This window comes from Carya illinoinensis, chromosome 13, assembly GCF_018687715.1.
Source record: "Carya illinoinensis cultivar Pawnee chromosome 13, C.illinoinensisPawnee_v1, whole genome shotgun sequence".
Lineage (NCBI taxonomy): Eukaryota > Viridiplantae > Streptophyta > Magnoliopsida > Fagales > Juglandaceae > Carya > Carya illinoinensis.
Genome location: NC_056764.1, coordinates 30257915 through 30280309, shown reverse-complemented (window position 1 = coordinate 30280309; position 22395 = coordinate 30257915). Strand labels below are relative to the sequence as shown.

Below are 22395 nucleotides of genomic sequence, written 5' to 3'. Positions count from 1 at the left end.
TTTTCCCTTTAAGAATAATAATTTCTCTAATTAAAGGAGTGAGCATTCCCCATCTAGCCGTCTAGTAGTTAGGGCTGGCTCATAGTTGGTAACTTGTTCAATTTTCCTACCCAACTCTCTAGAAAGTAGCATCAATTTTCAATTTTGGAGGTCTCAAGCCTTGTCATAATTATTAGTCTTAAATAAATAAAAATTATTAACAAGCATATTGCTAAATTTGAATTTGACTAAGTTCGCTTATTAAATAACTCAATATTCATGATAAATACAAAAATTTATTATAGTTTTTAAGTTATTATTTTAATTTATAACCCTTATGAAAATTTTGGCCCAATTTGGAATAACGAGTCAAGTTCTCTCAAGAAATCTATGATTATATCAATAGCATGCACATAATATTATTTTTTAACTTCACAATGAAAATATCTCATGATATGAAATCATATTTAAATCCTTATTAACGTTATTAATAATATATATATATAAACTATATAAAGATACTAAAAATCAAAGTTGGTCTATAAAATTTTCTAGATAAAATCATCATAATATATCATATAATTAATTAATTTTATCAAAATTAAGTAACTTTTTTTTTTTAAAGAAAATGTCACAATTCATTCAATAATCAAGAGAAACTTACATCTATGACGAGATACATGCGAGAATATCCCCATAACAACCATTTGAAGTCCCACCAGTAAACTCATCTAAAATTAAATGAATCATTAGGTAAAATTAAAAGTATAACTTGATGATAAACTTGAGTGCAATATTTCATGTTCGAATACTACTTTATCGCCCACTAGTTGTTCGATCGAACTCTATCCCTTTATATCTGATCTACTCGTACTAAAAGGAAGGGATCATAGAGAGAGTCAATTAGCTGGGTACTTTGCTTAATCATGAAGTATTTTTATTGCAAAGAAAGTAAATTAAAATTAAAAGTTAATTACTAGTCAAAAAAGAGATTTAGAAAAGTGAAATAGAATATATTATTTTTAAAAATAATACTATATACAGTACTCGTATAATGCGCAAATGTCATATAGTCGTTTTGAAAAAAAATGGAATATAATATTAAAAAAATTAATCTTTTTCATACTAGTATTGTATTTTTTTTTTTTTTAAATGATTGCACGGTACTTAACACACTCACGACTACAAGATGTATTATTTCTCTATTTTTAAATTTAATTCCCATGCATAAGCCATAATGACGACCTTTTGTCATTCATAAAGGTTTTCATCCTCATCTCTATTATTATTCACCTTTTTGCGTTTCAAACTCGCACTCCAACTTTAAGACTATTCAATGCGTTGCTAAAGAATTTTTTTTCTTTTCTCAATCCAAAACCTCTCTAGTGGTTTCAAGAATATTATCTTCATGAAATGGCAATCCGAGAGAGAGAGAGAGAGAGAGTTCCCTCAAAGCTGTGTCAGCTTCCCACTTGGGGAAAGAAAAGTTTCCAAAACTTGAATAATCCATGTCATTCCGAAAGAAAGCAAAAAGAAGGAAAGATGTCTTTATAAATTCCAATGAATCGAACCATGCAGCTATTAGGGCATATGTAGTTTTCCATTCCCCTACAATTTCTCTACTGATAATGCTAAGTCATCGTACGAAAAATACTTATTTGTGATCAGATATTTATAACGAAAGCAAACGATTGTTTATTATAAAAATGGATTAATAAGCATTTTTCTTGTAATGAATGTTGCTCATGATTTTCGCGAAATGGATGGCACTTAATTCTTTGTTCTAAGTGACCCTACACTTTTTGTCCATAGACATATGCATTTGATATCTGATGCTACAATGCAATGCCATGGGTCTTAGACAAACGTAGAGATTATAATATATTCACTGATCTTGTGGTCCCTCTAATATTGTGAGCACCAACCCTACATCAAGCAATCAAATTAAAGAGACTAAACTCCATGAAAAGTGAAAACTACCTGAAACGCCCGGCCATTAATTCTGATCCACGTGACATACGATTTAGTTCTTATTATATATCATGTGTAGTATAGCATGGTCATTTTGGTCAAAGACAAAAGGGCTTTGTCACTCTAATGCCAAGGTGGCAACATCTTTAGGTTATCCCTCGGGAAGAGATTGGGAGATAACCACATTAACAGTACATCAACAGTGCGACAAGTAGCTAGCATCACTAATAGCCGCAGGATTTGTAGGGTTTGGCTTTGAAGAAAACCAGATACATGCATTTGTTGTATCCATCTGATCTAGTTTGTTGGATTTGACACTTCAAGATGGAAACTTTATTCCGGAATTTGATAAACCCCCAATCATTATGAACTTTTTCGATATTGTTGACGTTTGGTGGCATTTGGACTTTTTTAATCTCAAAAGTTAATTCAAGAAGTGAGGCTTTATCTCACATTTATAAATTAATCACCAGCTCCTTTCTTAATCAATATAGGACAATCCCAATAATCACCCCCTCACATATCGGGCCCTAGGTCGAAGCAGCAGCAACCCATTTCTCCTACAGACTATTGAACTTGAAATTGTTGATAAACTTAAACTCTGATATTAGTATTGGGTGGTCTTGGATCTCTTTCAACCTTAAAAATTAGCTCAAAAGACGAGAATTTCAACCAGCCCATTCCACAACCGATGTGGCCCATGTGGGACAACCCCAACAGTTGATTTGCATGTTTAAAGCTCATTGGTACTGACATATGGCACCAAAGGCACATGATAGGTTCCGGTGGTAACTAATGCTTGGGAAAGTACTGATTAATGGGCTAATTTGATTGATTTTAAAAGTAAAAATTCGGCCAGTTTAAAAGTCAAGAACCAATCTATCTATAAGCAAAAATACATTTAAGGCTAATTTAATACGTACTAAAAGTTTTTATCAATCAAGTCATGTATCATGTTGATGTTAAATTAATATATTAACGCATAGTTAAACACTGAACACTTGAGGTGTTCTTTGGGTGGACATGACCAGTATTGTTAGGGGATCAAATCTCGGTTAACAATATAGATGTTCCTTCGGTGCATGCCAGTGTCAATCAATGAATTGATTCCTATGGTCCTACCCATCCCCGTTAAGATGGAGTCATGATTCGTGGTTTTTGTAGAGTCTAACTTGTGAACTGCTTTGTTATGACTTAAGAGTCGTGAGGGTTGATCATTATTTTGTAATTGTCTATGTTTGGTGAGTCTGAAATGAGAGGAAAAAAAAAAAAAACTTTTCATTTTGAAATTTAATTCCGATATCCGTTTCGTTTAACAGATCAGTCAGAGGGTGAGTGGATTCTAAAGATATCGAAAGCCGGACTCAGACTCCAAAAATGTCGGTGCACACTCGTATAGTATATATTTTAATATATTGTTAGTCTAATTTGTATTTTAGGGTCAGAAATACAATTTAATCCTTTTTATTAAGAAAAACTAGTCCGTATCTTCATCTATAATATAATATACAAAACATGACATAAATCACTTAATATCTCAATCAATTAAAAAGAAAAAAAGAATCTTGAGAACCACATAAAAAATGAAGATTCTCTCAGCTGATCGATGTGCCTGACCCCAAGATTCCAATGAGCTGCATTATCTAACGTGGGACCTCACGTTTTGGCAACCTCTAAAATGAGATGGAAAGAATCCATTGATTGTGTTCAAATTGCCACCATTAAGGAATACTTGCTATCCAAATTGATTATTAGGCAGTAGCCACTCACCTCAATGCATGTCTCATGGTAGATGACAGATCTGCATTAATGCCACGCTGAATATTCTCCATTAATTTGAATAGATGTACATGCAAATATTTTTTTTATACACACAAAACACTTAAATACAAACCCATATATATAAATAACTCCCACTTGTGATGTCTCTTTCATTTACTAATGGCTTTATTCAGAAAAATCAGTGCCATCCTACCTCAGCTGAGATTATACTGCAAATTGTGAAGTCAATTATAGAACGTGATTTTTAATTAGCCCACAGCGTACTGTGTTAAGGTGCCAAGGACCCACACCCGACAGGTGGGGATGATTGTGTGCAATAACGTCCAATCATCAATACATTCAATGTTTGCTGATTGGACATGGCCACCTTGATTAGAAATTCATCTCAATATATCATGAAGCCTGTATTGATGGTCATATGTGGGTCATGGTGGTTGATGATCATATGTGGGCCATGTTTTCAATAGGAATTCACCTGCATGCAACACATGGAATAGTACTTAAGCTATTCATCTAGATGGACAGTGCAGGAATCAAGGATCAACCCAGATAAATCAATAAATTATATATGGACATAAAGTCATTAGAATTAGGTAAGAAAAGAAGTACCAGATTAGTACCAGTTCCAAGAAATAAGAAGCAAACACAACTCTAGATAGCAGAAAGGGTGTTCCGCCACCTTACCTAGAAGACTTTACTGCTTTGCTATAATGTCAGGTTTGACAAATACAGGAGGAGGCTTTGATGCAAAGTAGTTAGGACCAGTTAATGTCTAAGTACCTGTATCTGCACTAACTACCCATCTTCAGCCTTCCCAGATGGACCCCAACAGCTTCCTTTTCCTATATATTTCTGTCCCTTAGCCCTAGAATAGAAAGGGCGTGAAGATTGAAGAGAGAGATTTGTCCTTCCAAAAGGCATAGTTAGTCCTTTGAGCAATATGGTACAGCCTTTTTCGGCTATGGTCCATATGGGGCACCACAAACTTGGGATACAAACCAGCCAAACTTTTCCCTGATAAAATCTACATATCTATATTATTCTACCGAAGTGTTTCTGTTATGTCTGGCCCTCTCCGGGTTCTCCAGCGCCAGATGTCCTTGTTCTATTCCATATTTTTCACGGTGGTCCTTTTGTCAGGGAGCTGGTTTCTGGTGCTTGCTCATGATTCATGGTGCCCACATCATTTTGTTCAGCAAACCAATCGACGATTCCAGCAGAAAACGGATAGGTTCTGGGAGTATAACGAGCAGACCAACAGTTGGGTTGAAGTAGAATTACCGTATGATCTAATCTCTTGTCTAAATGATAACTGTACGAAAGTGGGTTCCCTTGGTCGAACAACAAAGAAAAGTGAGGATCACATGGAAAGAGAATATGATGTTCCTGTAGAAAGAGAGAGTTTGAAAAAGAAGGATGGCCATGGAGGAGTGGAGGACAGTCCTGATACGGTTCTGCCTCTGAGAAAGAGAATTTCATTGATTAAAATGTCTGATGAATCCATTTGGGTCACTGGTGAAAGTGGCTCCATCTATGAGAGGTTTTGGAATGGAGTGCAGTGGGTGATTGCTCCCCATGATTTACCAATATTCGCAGGTCATGCAATCTCTGTTTTTATTGTCAATCAGACAATTCTTGCACTATCAGAAGCAGGAATTCTGTATCAGGTACTATACAGTGCACAAGTTGTCTCAAAAGTTTTTATCAAATAACATGCTATGGTATTGATTCATAATTCTTGAATCTTCACGGATAAACATCTGATTCTTTTTTATTGGCTATCTGTTTTTTACTTCTAGGAAGGGAGTAGGAGTGTATTTTCAAGTATACAGAATTGATTATATAATACTTAAAAGCAGAAATTTCCCCTTGCATGTGTGTTCTTCGAATTGAAAGGCATACCAGACTGATTATCAGTGATCGCTAACTATTTTATATGCAAGTTTCCGATTGAAGTCGGACTGAAGTCAGGTCCGATTTAAAATCTAAAATATATGAAATTCTGGCACTTTGACTCGGACCTAAAAGACAGTCTGCTGGATGGAACAGCTGGAATCATTGTAACTTGCACCAGTTGATTTACACTTTTTCATTTACAGTTGAAGCTCAGCGAGAGTTCACAGCCAGTTTGGGTAGAGCTTATACCAAGACTGAATCAAAAAACAGGTACAGAAGAGGAGCAAAGTTCTGCCATGTTAATAAAGTCTGGTGCTGTGTCACATGATGGAGTGTAAGTACATCAACTTGTATTTTCAAATTTACATCACATATTTCTGTTACTGCAAGAAACTTGTCTGTCTCCTTAAATGACTCTCTTGTCTTTGCTAATGCCTGCCAGTAGAGTTTATTTCTGCACAAGGAAGGGGGCATTGATAGAACTAAGTGAGGTTGAGCCTCCAAGGTAAGACTTAAGTATATATGACTAAAAGCCATTAGAACTAACATTAACACAGTAAAAATTTAAATTTCAGTGTCTATTTATAATGTAGATTCCGATGGGGAGACTCTAATTTCACTTGGACGTTTGTGCTATAAACGTTCAACAGATGGGTTTATCATGGCAGACCACCTGGTGCAAATGTTGCAGCAATAGCTGATGCTTCTGCTATCAGAACAGAAGTAGTTTATACCATAAGGTGTGATCTCTATCTCACTCCCGTGTACCTGCTTTGCATACACAGATTATCAATATGACATTGAATTCAACAATCTCAATTCCGATCATGTCCTTAACTAATTGAAGCATCATAGTAGCCAAGATCAATATTGTAACAGTCAGTATGAAAGTAGGCCAGGAAAAGACCACAAATGAAATTGTGAAGTTACCAATGTTACAAAGAAGTGAAAGAACAATGGCATTATCAGAGTGCTTTATTATCATATCAAGCTAAACATTTAGCTGTATAATGCAGTTCTATAGGAGATCTTTATGAATATGATAGAAGCTCAAAACCGTCATGGAAGAAGCATATATGGAGAGAAGGAACAGGACAAGATGCTTCTCTGATTCCATCAATGGGGTGCACTTTACATGGCCTGACTGGAGATCACTCTATATCTCTATTTCTTTTAACTAAGGTACTTTTTTCTGCAAGTATCTATAAAACAATGCATATATCTATAACAAATAGTGATAATCTAAATTAGAGTGGACAGGAAGTGAAAACCATTAGGATGATCTGAAGAATGGTTGAAGAAAAACAATTCGGGAATAAATCAACAAACACTTCAGTAATACAAATTTTTTAACATCGGTGGAATCCTTAATTTTTGTGATTTGCTAAAGAACTCGGGATGCAATGGATTACTTCCACTGCACTACAAACAAAGAACCCTCTGTTTTAATACAGCTGGTCTACTGGTATCTTTTATATCTATCAAGCTTTTATTTATTTACATGCATGGATCTAACCTTACTTCTTCTGAGATTTTTTTTTTTCATCTTACTTTTTCTGTTCAAATTTCACATTATCATCATGAGATGTTGCATCTATATAGGGTGGTAGTTTGATAGAGAGACGACTACACCAAAGGAAGTGGAAATGGGTAGTCCATGGAAGTCCAAAAGATGAGCATCTGACAGCTATCACACCAGCTCTGCAAGAAGAGCTAAATGAAAAATTATTCTCGTTGTTTCTCACTACATCTACTGGATTCATTTATGAATATCGAATACCGAAACAATCAGGTAGGCCCTGTGAAGAAACTAATGATGTTAGTTCTATCAATTAATTTACCTTTAGAAGCAGTTCCCGATTTGAATATTTCAGGTTCATGCATATTTTCTTGAAAGGGTTTGCTTACCACCTATAGCATTCACTGAAAGTTATAATTCAAATTGCATATTTACACTTTCACACACTAAAACATTAAAAACAATAAGAAGTTCAAGAAAACTTTCTTCAAAAAACCAACAGATTCCAGTTATTACTTTTGATCAAGAAACCCATTTTTTATACACAAGTAGTTAAACTTCTTCTGAAATAACTGGTAGGAAAAGCATATGCAGCCTTCCATTTTAGAAAATCTAAGATTGTCCATCAGAGATTGCGAGGAGGGAATAAAGAAAAATCTGTCCTAAGGTAATTTGCTTGCTATCTTGGTAGTTATAAGAGCCATAAACAAAGAAATAAAGGAATATGAATATAAAAATGCCTAAAATCTTGAGTGTCCTCGAAGAGATATTCATAATTGAATTAGCTTTCGCACATGGATCAATATTTAACCAGTTGTTCCTTGATGCAGAAATAATGTGGAGGGAGGAAAGAAACTAGAAACCAAGGAACTTATACGGGAAAATAATGAGTTGGAAGGTGCTAATAACACAGAATAATCAAAGCATAAAACGACAAGTAGTTGGAGTGTGAAAGAATCACAATTCAGTTTCATGAGATTTTTTAAATAAAGGGATTCACTCAGTTCTTACTGTGGAATAAACTTTGATGACCTCACTCACCTTAGAACTGACTGCTCAATCATTAGCATAATTCATCAAAACAAAAAGATTCAATTCCTACACTCAGTCATAGATATATTCGAAGCTTGGTAACTTTCCATCCTCATTAGTAATCCTCTTTCCGTTTTAAGTCTTAAAATAAAGTTACAATACTTGTGCCAAAATTGAAAATTTGCACCTGAGTTAAATTATATGCGACTTAACAGTGCATCTTCTACCTTCATTATTTCCTTCAAGCTTAGCATCCTTTAATGGTTTTAATTCTCAAAGCTATTCACAAAAGAATGACAAACAGTGATAACATGAAGAATATCAGATCATATACCCTCCTAGTTGCACTTCATAGGCTTACTTAAATGAGCTGCAAAGGGCTGGTAATCATGTTAAAAAACAGAAAGTTATTAAACAAGGCTCCTGTAGGAGTTTAGGCACTTAAGATGAATTGTGGTTTCTGTATGGAATTAATAAATTAGCTTGCATAAATGCGTATGAATTATCGTTTGCTAAAGGAGCACCCAACTGATTTTCTGGAAAACTCAAAGTATTCATCCTGAAACTTCACACGAAAACAGGTATTGCTCAAGAGAACCAAATTCCAGATGCGTGGGTGAGTCATATGCATCCCCCATATGCAAAAGCCGCAAGAGGTATTGCTGGACTACAATTTCATCCTGGCAGGATGGTATTTCCACTAGATGATGGAAGACTTGCAGAACTGCATCTACCAGGCTTAGGTGGTGAAAGTGCAGGTCCAAATCAACAAGTTAATGTCCGAAGAAAAGCATCGACCAAATATATGTGGTCATTAATGGACGCCCCAGAGAGTGAAGGATGGAATTCTGAGTATTGCACAGAAGAACGTGGGCCCACAAATTGCATCCTTGGTTCAAAAGATGAGCTCAATGGTATAGGAACATTGCGATCAATGACAAGAAGGCGGAAGGGAAGCCAAGAACAAGCTTATCTACAGCCAGGTGCCTCGGGTGGTAGCCGAATGATATCTACTGAAGAATCTAGCTCCCAAGATAATTGGATCACCACAAACTTTCGTCTAAGAGTGATGCATGGAGGTAGATCATTTTTCCTAATAGCAGATGCTGGTTTGACCTTTGAGTATCTATATACTGAAAGTGTATGGCTTTGGTTGAGACATGACCACACAACTGCTATCAAAGGTGCACTAGGAAACTACAATGGAAGTTTATATGTTGTTGACACATACGGAAGTTTGCTTATTAGGGAAAGAAGCAGCAATGAGCTGACATGGATAAATTGCACTGCTTTGAAGAAAGGAAGGCAAGTTACTGGAGGCCCTCCATGGGATGGAATGCCAGGTAAAGCTATGAGAGTTACAACAGAAGATGCACTCTTCTTTGTGAGCAAAACTGGAAGATTACTACAGTTCACAGTAAGTTACAAGAACCATTTAGAATATAAATTAGTCCAATATTGAAAATAAAATTGTACAATTATTGACAATGCTTCTCCCATTTTAGCATATCAGCTCTTTAGAACATTATAATAAATTTAAGAATTACATGAATTTTCTTTTTGTGCCATCAGGGCAAACAAGTTTTGGCCGTTATATCCAGAGACAATGTAGCATAGTAAAAGTAATTGGAAAGCTGTTTCTTACTACTCTAAGCATAGTGTTCCCAGCTGCACAAGCCTATAACATTGACCATGACTCCCCAAATGATATCTCAGAGGGAGACTGACTGATCATAACCCAATTTTTTCTGCAGGTTGCCCTGAGGAAGTTTAAATGGAAAGACTGCCGAAACCCTCCAAACAGTAAAATTGCAACTATAGTAGATCAGGAAATGTTCAGGGAAAATGTGGTGTTCGTACTCGGAAGGAATGGTCGGCTGTATCAGTACAACAAAGTGACTGAATTGTGGCATGAGCATTACCAGTCTCAGCATTTGGTACTATCAAAATTGCCTGGAACTGCTATGAGGCCATCTTTACCTTCACTTACAGGCTCAATTTTCATGCTTTCAGAAGATGGTGGACTAGTTGAATATCACTGGAACACATTGGATGGGTGGAATTGGGTGGAACATGGAACTCCATATAAGGGAGTGACCTTGGTTGGCTCACCAGGCCCATGCTTTGATGGTAATAAACTCTTTTCGATTGGCTCAGATGGAAAAGTATATCTGAGATATATGGATGAAATGACATGGAAATGGAAAAGTTGTGGGTTTCCATACATGGAATATACGATTGTTGAAAATCAAAGACAAGACGAAGAAAGAGAGATGAAAGAAGAAATTTGTGTTGACAAAGATTTTGCAGCTAGCTTGGAGATGAATTCAAAGCCCCTAAATGATCCTAGTGAAAACTGTGACCCCAAGGTAGGTAGTAAGTGCCCAACTGCACTAATGGCTAGTATATCTTTAAGAAGCAATATAAATGGTGAGCATTCTAAAATTTTAAATATATGCAGGTGGCCTCAACACGACCAATACCATTTTCTGAAGATTCCGTCATCTTTGAGCTACGAGATGGCAGAGTAAGCAATCATTACATTAATCTGCTAATACTTAGCTCATGGTGAATCGAAGTGACATCAGGCGTTCAGTTTAGTCCAATTCCTGCAGGAGGGGTTGTCAGTTCTGCACATAGATATAGCATCTTTTACATTATAATCTTATGTCATGCACCTCTATGAGATTGAACAGTCGACCTTCTATCCCTCGTACACTGGGGCAGAGGATGTCAGTTGGTCCAAAAACAACTGGGATCCCTCAGGATCAACTTAATGATTCAATTTCAATCATTGAAATGTACCCACCCATTATCATACCCGTAGATCCTAAGCATCCATGTCTTTTCTAGCCACCTCAACCCACAATTATTGGTGTTTTTCTTGCTTTTTTTTTTTTTTTACGACCTTCAACCCAATTCAAGTCACTCCTCAATATTGATTGTCAGAAAAACAAAAGTCACTCCTCAGTAATGGTGCAATTAAAATTCTTGACATTGACACACATCTTTTCATTGCCATCTAGCTTAATTTGGTTACACTCAATTCTTTGAAGATGCTATGTCCTTGCTGCTGAATATCCCACGAATTGGAGTAATATGCACTTCTCCACTCCACGAATTATGCCTTAGTTAAATATCTTTACTTTTTATGTACATTTCATGTTCCTTTTAGTTGTTGCCAGCTTCTATATTTTCAACAGGCTTTCTGCCTAACACGTCTCTCATAAAAACATTGAAACCACAACCTGAAAAAGAATGAATGAAATAATAATATTGCTAACATTGCCATGATGTCATTGCAGCTGGCAGAATTGCAACGAACAGAAAGCACAGATTGGTTTTGGTCTCGGACAATTGGCACTCCAACAAGCGCCTGCATAGCAAATTACTGGACTGCTTTGGCATCATAAAGCAGAACCCACTCCTTTTTTGTTTATGAAGCACATAAAGGTACAAACAATACATTTTTAGTGTCATTCAGTTAACATAGAAGAGAAGTTGCAAACAAGCAGTATACCTTTTTCTTAACTTTGACAAAAGAGGAGGTGTGAACTGAGGAGCAAAACATTGAGGAAACTTATAGTCACTTGCTCTACTACTTTTTACAAAAGTAAAGAAATACAAGGATGTATACTACTCATGAATACATTAACAAGTAGAAAATGCACTTGTTAAATAAATAAATAAAGGCATTTCCATTGTATTTATCGTGAAAAAAAATACCGAGTGAAAAGGGCCCCAAAATCAAAACTCTGCATGTCCTTTATACTTGACCAGATGTAAACTTCTTGTAGATGCATGGCCAACATTCAACATTCATTCAAAACATCTCCAAAATAGTAGACGAACATATAAATGAATTTGAATGTTCCAGAAAAGCAGGAAATACTTACTTTTCTTTTTACAAAGAATAATGATGGGGGTATGGAACAAACATGGGAAATTTTGTACATGCTGACGAGGCAGTGGCAGTGCACCAACCGTAATTTCCATTATTTTACACAAAACAAAAATTCTCTCTAGATGAGGCTCCTAGCGGTGGCTGAAGAGCCACCCTTCTCTCTAATTTTTAGCTTTTGTGAAAATGTAATTGTATATGATTTAATAACACTGTTTTGAGATTTTTATTTAAAAAATAGAGAAAAATTACCGTTTACGCTTGGAAGTGTGACGTTGGCATGTACAAAACACCCCATGTTTCTCCAATGCCCCTAGCATTAATCTTGTACAGAACTGCTTTTTTTGTTTCTATCTTTTTTTCTAAATCATGTTCGCTAATTTTTCTGCAGTTTTTCATAAATTTTTTTCAAGATTAATTTTGAAACCCAGACAATTAATTAGTTTTAGATTCCGTATTGTTTCCCGAACTTGGAATTTTATTCTAAACGTAAATGGGTAGTAATCAGGGGATTCATTTTGTTCGGAATTCAATTTCACAAAGACAAAAATGTCAGCCAGCTTATGCAGTAGATTATCGTGCTATTCGAGCCGTTTGGAACTTGCATAATTCCAAAAAATGAAACAAATCCAAATTTACAACATATAACATTACAAATGAATCACATCTTTTGTTGTTGCAAGTTCTTCTTGTTCAATGGATCAAATGGTATAAACCAGTCAAAAAATGGTACCCAAAACCGTAAAACCAAGAAAATGTACGAGAAATATAAATTGTTCTTCCACATCAAGGGCATATTTAACCTTGGTGTGAAATTCTGACAAAAAATGAAAAAATGACCAACCCTTCACTTTTTTTTCTTTTTTTTTTTTTTCCTTTTTTTTTAACTTTGGTGTTCAGAATTGAATATCCAGATATTTCATAAGGAAACAACAGCAAGGCAATTTTATAAAACACAGATCGCCAAAATTTGTAAATAAGGTAAACCATCACTTAATATTCCATACAAGTGAGTAGAAACGTGAGAGGTCCTCGATCGACAGATAAAAACGAAAAGAAAAAGAAAATCTAGTTAATCAAAGCAGCAACTGCAATCTTTCATTACTCATAACCAGCACAAACGTCGGGTCCCCTATTAGATATTTCACGCGCCATCACAATGGAACAACACATCACACTAGTATCTCCTCCTTGGACTCCTTGAGCGACGTTCTCGAGGTGGCCTGAAACAAAGATAGCGAGCTTAAAATCATTTGGCAAGATATCTAAATGCCTTGCTTGAATTTGATTCAGAAACAGTAGGTAGGGTTGCAGGATGTCCCCCAGTTTCAAATGACTCAGAAATAGTCAAAAGAGTTGCAAGTATACAAGACATAATCTCGTGTAAAAAAAACAAAAACCAAAAACACGATGCACTAACCCCTCATTCATTTTGCCTAAATGAGGTGCTAATGCACTAATCCTTTTTCCACCATCTAAGAGCATCATCATCCGGTTTCCCATCCCCATCCCTATAATTTAACTCAAAATCACATTTCCTCAAATTTATCCCTAAATTTTATTCATCTTCTAAAAACCTCCTACATCCCATTCCCCATCCCTATCTCTATTCTATTAAATAATATTTCTCTATTCTTTTTTTATTACTTTTTTCTCTCTCTTCCATTTACAATTCTAACTACTAACTCTTTTGTCTTATTATCTTTTTTTCAAATATCACTTTCTACTAAATATTTATATGATTTTGACTACCCAATACAGTATTTTTTCAAATCATTAATCGTATTATAAAAATAGTAAATTTTATTAATAAATTAATGCATTTTCTAACGTGATGGAAAATTTATTTAGAAGAGTACTCTTTATCAATAAAAACAAGCCGTGCTTCAATTACCCAGATTATTCATCATCAACTCATGGCAAACAAAAATTGTCCCACATACCTTCCCGAATTTGGAGGTCTCACAGAGAGATCATGGCGTCGGGAGGAAGAAAACCGGGAAGAGAGAAACAGAGAGGGAGAGAGAGGGGGGAAGAGGAAAATAGAAACTCAAATCGGGGAAGCCAAACAACCAGAGAAGATAAAAAATTATCCATCATCACTTACCGAAATCGTATTGGCAATCAATTTGAAAATGTGGGAGGGAGGAAGCAAACGGGTTACCTAGCGAGAAAGAAGAACACACGGGACGGAGGGCATCGAAATAGGAGCCAAATACACGATGCGGATGTACAGTGAATCAACAAAGATGGGGATTTACTGTACAGGCCGGATACTCAAGCTGCAAAATGGGGATCGGGATGGGGGGGGGGGGGGGTTTTTTTTGCAAAACCCTAATTTCATCCCTAAATTATAGGGAAAATGACAATATGCAGACCCGGTTGGGGATGCTCTAAGTCAGTTGAGCAAACTGTGCGCTCCCTATCCCTCTTTAGGGGTATTTCACCAATAGGTTGTATAGGAATTGAACAATTATATTTGCTCAATACCTAGCAGAAAACTCTTCTGTTCTCTTAATTACTTCACAAGCAGAGCAGCCTTTTTTTTATTCGTAATGAACTTTTAAAGCTTAGATCAAATTATGCATGTCCAACCTACAAATGATTTCTTTCACCACACTAGAGAAAAAGCAAAGTGGAAATTCTAAGTTTATAGTGACCTTCATCACTTGGATAGTAAATTTGGAAACAAATTAAAGAGAAGTTGATATATTAAATCAGAAATAAAATTCCTTCATTTACTAATTGGTGAGACTTGAGGAGAAATTTTCATTACCGGGAAGATAAGAAATTTAACATTTATCTTCTTTTTGATAACCCTGCACCCTCCACTTTCTCTATATAACTATTATAACCCCAATAATGAAATAAACATATCCATTTGTTTTATCTTATTCTCCCAAAATCCCCTAGATGCATTTTAATTGTTACCAAAGGGACTCCCCTCCTTTAATTAAAATTTCATGTATTGCTTTCCTTCTATAAAAAATAGAGCTTCTCACATAATTTCCCAAACAAAAAAAAAAAAAAATCATAATTGTATACATGCTAACCTTGTATTCTTTCTTTTCATTGCTCCATTAGCCGAGGATCCACTACTGAAGGCCCAGTCAACGCTGAGAGTTTGTGTAAGAAATTCTGCACCATTCATTGAGGATATCGCACTCTGTGCTTCCTCAAAGTTCTCGTACTCAATCAGGGCATATCCCTTGTAAAAGGGAAAAGTTTCAAATTACCATGATGATTAGAAATTCATCACAAAGTTTTTATTAAAAAAAAAAAAGCAAGCTGCAGGCAAAGTCAAATGGACATAACAACCAGAGAGAATTAAAAACAACTATCATTCTTCTTCCCAACTTGAACAATCAGTAACTAGATCAGTCTTTGCCCTATATTCAGAGCCACCCAACTCAACTCAATTACTTTCATCATTAGTTTCCAAAACAAAGTTAAGCCCTAGAAATAAAAGAATGACTCTACAACATTTATTAACTGTTGAAAAATGTATACTTGTTAAACTTGGGCCATATAAGAACATCTTGTATACAATAGTTTCTGGCATTAGAAGACTATATTAGGAAGATCATATGGTAGGTAGTTCAGAGAATGCCTCCACAATCATAATAATGATCTTGTAAAGAATTTTCCTTAAACATTCATTAGGTATTGCAGATGGCTGTCATGCTGTATTATGATATTATTCACAATCAAAGGAGAACATTTGACATGTTTCAAAAAATTCAACCTACTGAATTTTCACTTTGACCTATAATCATAAATAAAGTAAAGCTTCCTATGGTACAAAACAGTAGCAAACTTGCATGTCTTAGCATAAAAGAGTGGTAAACCATTATCATTGTCATTCATAAAAAATAAAAGTAACTTAAAGCTTACCTTGACAAACCCAGTGCGACGATCAAGATTCAAATGCAAATTCTTAATCTCCCCAAACTCGCCAAAAGAATTTTGTAGATCATCCTCTTGTGCCTCTTCATGCACTCCACTGACCAAAATAATCCATCCTTCAATGGCTGCAAATAAGAAGTAGAAACTTTTTATTTTCTTTTGTCAGAAAAGTGAAAATAGATCAGTATTTGTAACACCCCCTTCCCTATATATTTTTCTTATATATATTTATTTAATCTCTTGCTTGACTATAATTACGTAAGCACGTGACATCCATAACCTTAGGAAAGGTGGTGTTACAGTATTCAAGGACAAACTCCCCCATAACCGTTATATTCCCTCAATTAAAGCTGTTCTAAAACTACAAAATTCTTTAAATGCTGCAAGTTAAGCCTGAATTTAAAAAAGAAAAAAGAAACACAAAATCAAAGTATATCTAACTTAGTATTTATTCTCGTTAGAGATCTGCAAGGAGAATAAATAAATAAATAAAATTCGACAATCTCTAAAGGTTTTGTTCCAGCAATTGCAAGACTCTATGCTGACAAAAGAGCAGTGACTAATTGTTGATTCATGTGAATCAAACAGTTGAGAAGAAAATTGTCCAGAAGGGAAAAACATATCCAATCAGTTGGCAGAGTTGTAAATTATCTAGATAAAACATAAAAATGGCCAGCCTCAAGAAAATCCTAAGCAAATCAAATGAAGAAAGACAGAAGCATCAGCCAGCTTTGAACATCAACAAACTTGACTAGAGTATATGACGCAGATCTTACGAGGTACATATGATTGACCATGATCACTCTTAACTTGACAATGATAATTTCTAAGTCATTCCTCATTACCATTCATGTCAAACATTTATCCATATTGAATGCTGACCAAGCTAAACTAAACCAAATATCAAACTCCTCAACTCTCAAACACTTGCAGGAAATGGAAAATTGGCAATAGCACAAGAAAATGCCATGTAAGCCTCAAGTCAGCCAATATACTAACGAACCAAAAGGCTATCAAGCCTGGTACTCGGATAATGTCCTAAATCGCATTAGATGTGACCCCTCAAAGATTACAAAATTTCAAAACTTTGAAACATCTCAGCCAAGATGGCATTCGCTCCAAATCAATTTCAGGTCTATGCTCAAATCTAATGAAAGAATCGCCCATAAGGCTATGACCGTTTTTAGAAGAAGAGTTATCCCACTAGTCCTCAACGCATTATTCTTAATATCTCTCAAGGAACAAAGTTAGCATCTGATTGTTTGGAAAAACCAAGGTCGAGGAAATAGTTTCCACCAAAAAAGCAAAATTCATGTGGCATTCAATCATTCGAAAAGAAACACAAGGGTACGACACAAATTTCACAAGCAACCAATCATTTATCTTAAAATAATTTCAGGCGGAAACAAACACAACTTTGATCCCCAAACTCATTATATCCCAACGAATACTCCTAAAACCCTAGAATAACTAGGAAAGCACGAATATAATCAGAAATCGCAATTAAAAAAAAAAAAGGAACTCAAACTGAAGAGTGTATGGAAGGGAAACTGACATCGCTCGGGACCAGGGCCTTCGGGAGACCTGAGGGAATCGAAGTTGGAGGCGGCGAGGCGGGTGGAGCGGTCGGGGACGTCGGGATGGTCGTCGCGGAAGCCACGGCCCTTGGTCTTCCTCGCAACGGCAGAAGAGGAGGCGCCACCAGTGATGGCGGACTTGAGCTTGGGGAGTGGGGCCCTCGGAGAGGCAGGGGCGGCGTCTACGCCCCCGTCCTCGTCCATGAGGTCGTCTTCCTCCGGCTCGAAGTCCACGGCCTCCACCTCCGCTGCGCTCGCCATAAGGAAGAAGATTTGTTTTCCCCTGCACGTGTACCTCTCTCTCTCTCTCTCTCTCTCTCGCTCCCTCACCCACTGGAAGGAAACGTTTAGAGGTGCGTCGGGTGGTTGATGATTACGGAGCCGTGGGACCTGTGGAAAGCTCTGGTCTATGGTTTTATATGTTCTTTCCGGATCTGTGTTTCATGGAGGATTTTTAAGGGGTTTAGGCCCTTTTGGTTTGGAATTGCGACCTCTTTCTTTTCTTTTCTTTTTCTTTTCTTTTCTTTTCGTTTTTTTTCCAATCAATTAAGACTAAGGGTGTACAAGAAACCGGCCAACCGATCTCCACCGACGACAACCGACCGGAACCGGCCAGAACCGGCGATGAACCGGTCGGCCGGCGGTAGAAATAATTAGGAACCGACGTCAGTCGGTTCGGTTCCGGTTCGACCACACAGAAAACCGGTAAACCGACCGACCGGTTATATATATGTTTTTAAATATATATCTTATATAAAAACGACGCCGTTTCATATGAAACGGTGTCGTTTTTATATAAGATCACATAAGTTGGACGACGCCGTTTGGTCTTAACCAAACGGCGTCGTTTGGTTGGGAACGGGTTAGGGTTATTACCCTTCCCGTTCCCCCCTTCCCCTCTTCCCTCTCCCTATTCTCTTCTGCCGCCCCCCCCCCCCCGATTCTCTCTCTCTCTCCGATTCTCTCACTCCGTGACCGGCTCAGTTGGACGCCGCCGCGGTTGAACCGGTGAACCGCCGCAGCCCATCTCTTCCTCCCTCACAAGCCGGCCTCTGTAAGTTTTCTTGTGATTTTTCAATTTTTTTGTTCTGTTATATATATTATATATATCTGTTTGTTATATAGATATAATTTCTTGTTTGTTATATTATAAATCGTATATATAAATCTATTTGCACATCTACTTATATAAATAGTATATATTAATCTGTTATATATTTTTTTTTTGATAAGTTATAATTATATATGTAATGTATATATATTATGTATATATATTAATCATATTTTATATATATAATTATAATGTTATATATATCTGTTATATATAATAATATGATTATATATGATTATAATCTGTTATATATATTATATATATAATGTATATATATTAATCGTATTTTATATATATAATTATAATGTTATATTTAATATATATCTGTTATAACTTATATATAATAATATGATTATAATCTGTTATATATATTATATATATAATGTATATAAATCTGTTATATAATTTGTTGTGTAATGTGTATATATATAAGAGATTAATTATTTATATAAATTGAGAGAAGATGAGTGAACAACTTAGATTAGAGTCTTAGACTTGTGATGTTTGCCATGTTGCAAACTAGCTGCTGGAATATTTTGTGTTATGTTTGCCAATTTTCAAATTTGTGATGTTGTATAACATTTATATTTTGTTTTATAATTTAGAATTTTAGATGGATTCTTCTTCGTCTCCTATTGATGTTGATACAAATGAAACTCAACCAACCATTAATTTGGAAGATGTGAGAGAGACCAATGTTTCTCAACCCCTTATTGCCCCTACTAGTAGTACTTGTCCATTACCTAAGAAACGAAAAGGGACGGACAAGTCGATTGTATGGGATCATTTTACGAAGGTGGATGGTTGTCCTGTAGATGATCCAAAAGCTAAATGTAATTATTGTGGCAAGATGTATGCTTGCCACTCAAAGAGGAACGGAACTTCAACGATGCAAAATCATTTGCCTTCATGTCGTAAAAATCCCCATAAACGTGGACCTTTGGATAGGTATCAAAAAACATTGACAGGTGAGGCATTACCTGAGGAGGGGATTGGAGAGAGTGATGGTAGTACATTAAGGACTCTTGTAACTCACAAATTTAGTGAAGAGATTGCGAGGTTGGCTATTGCAGAAATGGTAATTGTTGATGAAATGCCATTTAGGGTTGTTGAAGGACAGGGATTTAGAAAATTTGCTTGGTCTCTTGAACCCCGGTTTAAAGTTCCATGTCGTGTCACAGTTGCAAGAGATTGTATGAAGTTGTATGAAGTAGAAAATGGGAAGCTTAAAAAAGTGTTTAGAGATGGTGGCATGAGGATTTCCTTGACGACAGATACATAGACATCAATACAGAATTTGAATTATATGTGTCTGACTGCACATTTCATTGATAAGAATTGGAAATTGCAGAAAAAAATAATTAACTTTTGTTTAATCCCTAATCATCGAGGGGAGACCATTGGAAGATATGTTGAGTCGTGCTTGCTTGATTGGGGTATTGATAGAATATTTACTGTAACTGTTGATAATGCAAGTTCGAATGATACTGCAATTTCCTATTTGAAACAGTTTTTTACAGGGAATTTGTTGGGGGGTAAGTATATGCACATGAGATGTTGTGCTCACATATTGAATCTTATTGTGAGTGAGGGTTTGAAGGAGTGCAATGATGCAATTACAATGGTTAGAAATGCAGTGAGATATGTGCGTTCATCCCCAGCAAGATTAGAGAAGTTTAAGAGATGTGCAGAAAAAAAAAAAATTGATTGTAAGAAAATGTTGTGTCTTGATGTACAGACACGATGGAACTCAACCTATTTGATGTTGGAGGCAGCTGAGAAGTTTGAGAAGGCTTTCAGGCGGATGGAGAGTGAGGATTATCATTTCTTCTCTTACTTTGATGATGGGCACATGGGACCTCCTAAAGCTACAGAATGGGAGACAGTGCGGGTGTTTGTCAAGTTTTTAGAGATGTTTTATGAAGCCACTATTCAATTTTCGGGATCTTTATATGTGACAGCTAACACCAGTTTTTTAGAGATTTGTGATCTCCAAACAGAATTGATTATGCTGAGTGAGAGTACTAATACTTGTTTGAAGAGTATGGTCATAAACATGAGAACCAAATATGATAAGTATTAGGGGTCATTAGATAGGATGAACTTGTTTATGTTAATTGCTGTTGTGCTTGATCCACGAAGCAAGTTAGGACTTCTTTCTTTTCATTTAAAAAAATCCATGATGAGTTTCGTGCTGAGGAGTTGGTTTCGAATGTGAGACAGGTATTAGCAGATTTGTATGAATAGTATAATGCTACATTCGGTTCCACCACGAGTACTCCAGTTTCTCAACCCCCTCCAATATCTAGATCCATGAATGTTAGTGATGGCAAACATGAGACCAAATGGTTCAAGGAGTGGTATAGGGCATCTTCCACCATGGGATCTAATGTTACCAAAACTGAAGTGGATCGATATTTATCAAATGCTTGTGAGGCACTCAGCGAATCATTTGACTTGTTGACTTGGTGGAAAATAAATGAGGCTAACTATCCTATACTTGCGAGGATTGCACGAGACTTATTAGCCATGCCTGTTTCCACAGTTGCATCTGAGTCAGCATTTAGCACGAGAGGTCGTGTGCTTGATCCTTTTCGGAGTTCGTTGGCTCCGAGAACTGTTGAGGCACTTATTTGCACTCAAAATTGGTTAAGGCATCCGGCAACACACATTGATATCCGAGAGGCGATGGATAATGTCGAGAGCTTTGTAGTAGAATCGGGTAATGTTTTCAAATTTTCATTGTAATTTAATTTTGCATATTTTTCATAATATGAATTCACTAACATTTGATATTTTATTCTTATTTATTCTTATAGAGTTGACCGTACAATCGAACGTGACAAGTATTGTCGATTGAAGATTGAAGACTTGAAGCAATATTTGTCATTTATTTATGTTATTTGTTGTGCTTGTATTTTTGCTATGCTTAAGACAATTTGGTTTGTTTTTCAAATTTGTAATATGTAATACTAAATATCTAGTGAAGTTGTTTTTATTTATTTTTAATTATGTAGTAAGTAATATGGTAATTAGTTAGTTAATATGATGAATGCTTTGGTTATTTATTATTTTTATTTATTTATAATATGAATTATGATAAATGATGAATTATTAGTTAACAACAAAAAATTAAAAAGATGTTGGATGATGAATTCAGGATAAATATATATATATAACAAAAAAAAAAAAACCCAAACATATTAGATAAAAGGGCCAAAACAGGGCCTCAAACCGGGCCCAACACCCATGGCCCAAACAGGGGGAACCGACCGGAACCGGCCGGCAAAGGAACCAGCAAGTTTCCTTCCCCAACACGGTCGGTTTCGGCTGGTTGCTGTATTGATTTTTTAAGAACCGGTCGGTTTCGGTTTAGGCCTAAAACCGAAACCGGCCGGCCGATGTACAGCCCTAATTGCGACCTTATTTCATCAGTGAAGGTTGCGTTATTTCCATTGTTAACTTATAATATAATTAAAATAAGTAAGAATATTGCTATATCATATAAAATATGTTAGAATGATTTTTTTTAATATGATATCATATAAAATATCATATAAAAATATTGCTCTATCATATGATGCAATTTATATGCTAGCATGATTAAAATGTAATATATTAAATTTATTTTACAATAAAAAATATATATAATTTGATGGATCACATAAAATAACGTAAACTGCATTACGTAAAATTTACGTGTAGAGCAAAAATTTCTCAT

The 22395-nt window shown here is 35.8% G+C and overlaps 2 protein-coding genes across 3 annotated transcripts; one reads left to right on the top strand and one right to left on the bottom strand.

The window, feature by feature from the left end:
* Positions 1-4329: 4329 nt before the first annotated feature.
* On the top strand, positions 4330-11885 carry LOC122293034. 2 transcript variants are annotated; one of them, XM_043101648.1, is made up of 10 exons: positions 4330-5399; positions 5832-5962; positions 6074-6133; positions 6279-6368; positions 6645-6810; positions 7231-7420; positions 8761-9596; positions 9934-10548; positions 10641-10706; positions 11485-11885. In XM_043101648.1, exons 1-10 carry the CDS (start codon positions 4794-4796, stop codon positions 11590-11592), a joined length of 2868 nt encoding a protein of 955 aa, XP_042957582.1. In that variant the 5' UTR covers positions 4330-4793; the 3' UTR covers positions 11593-11885. The 2 variants fall into 2 exon arrangements, with proteins under 2 accessions (XP_042957582.1, XP_042957580.1); XM_043101646.1 differs by having other exon boundaries at positions 6071-6133.
* A 1126-nt stretch (positions 11886-13011) lies between these two features.
* On the bottom strand, positions 13012-18055 carry LOC122293035 (RNA-binding protein Y14-like). Its single transcript, XM_043101649.1, has 4 exons — positions 17542-18055; positions 15975-16111; positions 15134-15288; positions 13012-13303 (listed from the first exon to the last, which is right to left on the bottom strand). Exons 1-4 carry the CDS (start codon positions 17822-17824, stop codon positions 13258-13260), a joined length of 621 nt encoding a protein of 206 aa, XP_042957583.1. The 5' UTR covers positions 17825-18055; the 3' UTR covers positions 13012-13257.
* Between the last annotated feature and the right edge of the window lie 4340 nt (positions 18056-22395).

Excerpts from the sequence above, each read along its gene's own strand:
- LOC122293034 (XM_043101646.1), top strand. The coding sequence starts at position 4,794 with ATGTCTGGCCCTCTCCGGGTTCTCCAGCGCCAGATGTCCTTGTTCTAT. Across the intron at positions 5,963-6,070 it reads GCTGTGTCACATGATGGAGT|TAGAGTTTATTTCTGCACAA; the intron begins GTAAGTACATCA and ends AATGCCTGCCAG. Across the intron at positions 6,134-6,278 it reads AGTGAGGTTGAGCCTCCAAG|ATGGGTTTATCATGGCAGAC; the intron begins GTAAGACTTAAG and ends AACGTTCAACAG.
- LOC122293035 (XM_043101649.1), bottom strand. The coding sequence starts at position 17,824 with ATGGCGAGCGCAGCGGAGGTGGAGGCCGTGGACTTCGAGCCGGAGGAA. Across the intron at positions 16,112-17,541 it reads AGGCCCTGGTCCCGAGCGAT|CCATTGAAGGATGGATTATT; the intron begins GTCAGTTTCCCT and ends TCTTATTTGCAG. Across the intron at positions 13,304-15,133 it reads ATGAAAAGAAAGAATACAAG|GCCACCTCGAGAACGTCGCT; the intron begins GTTAGCATGTAT and ends TCTTTGTTTCAG.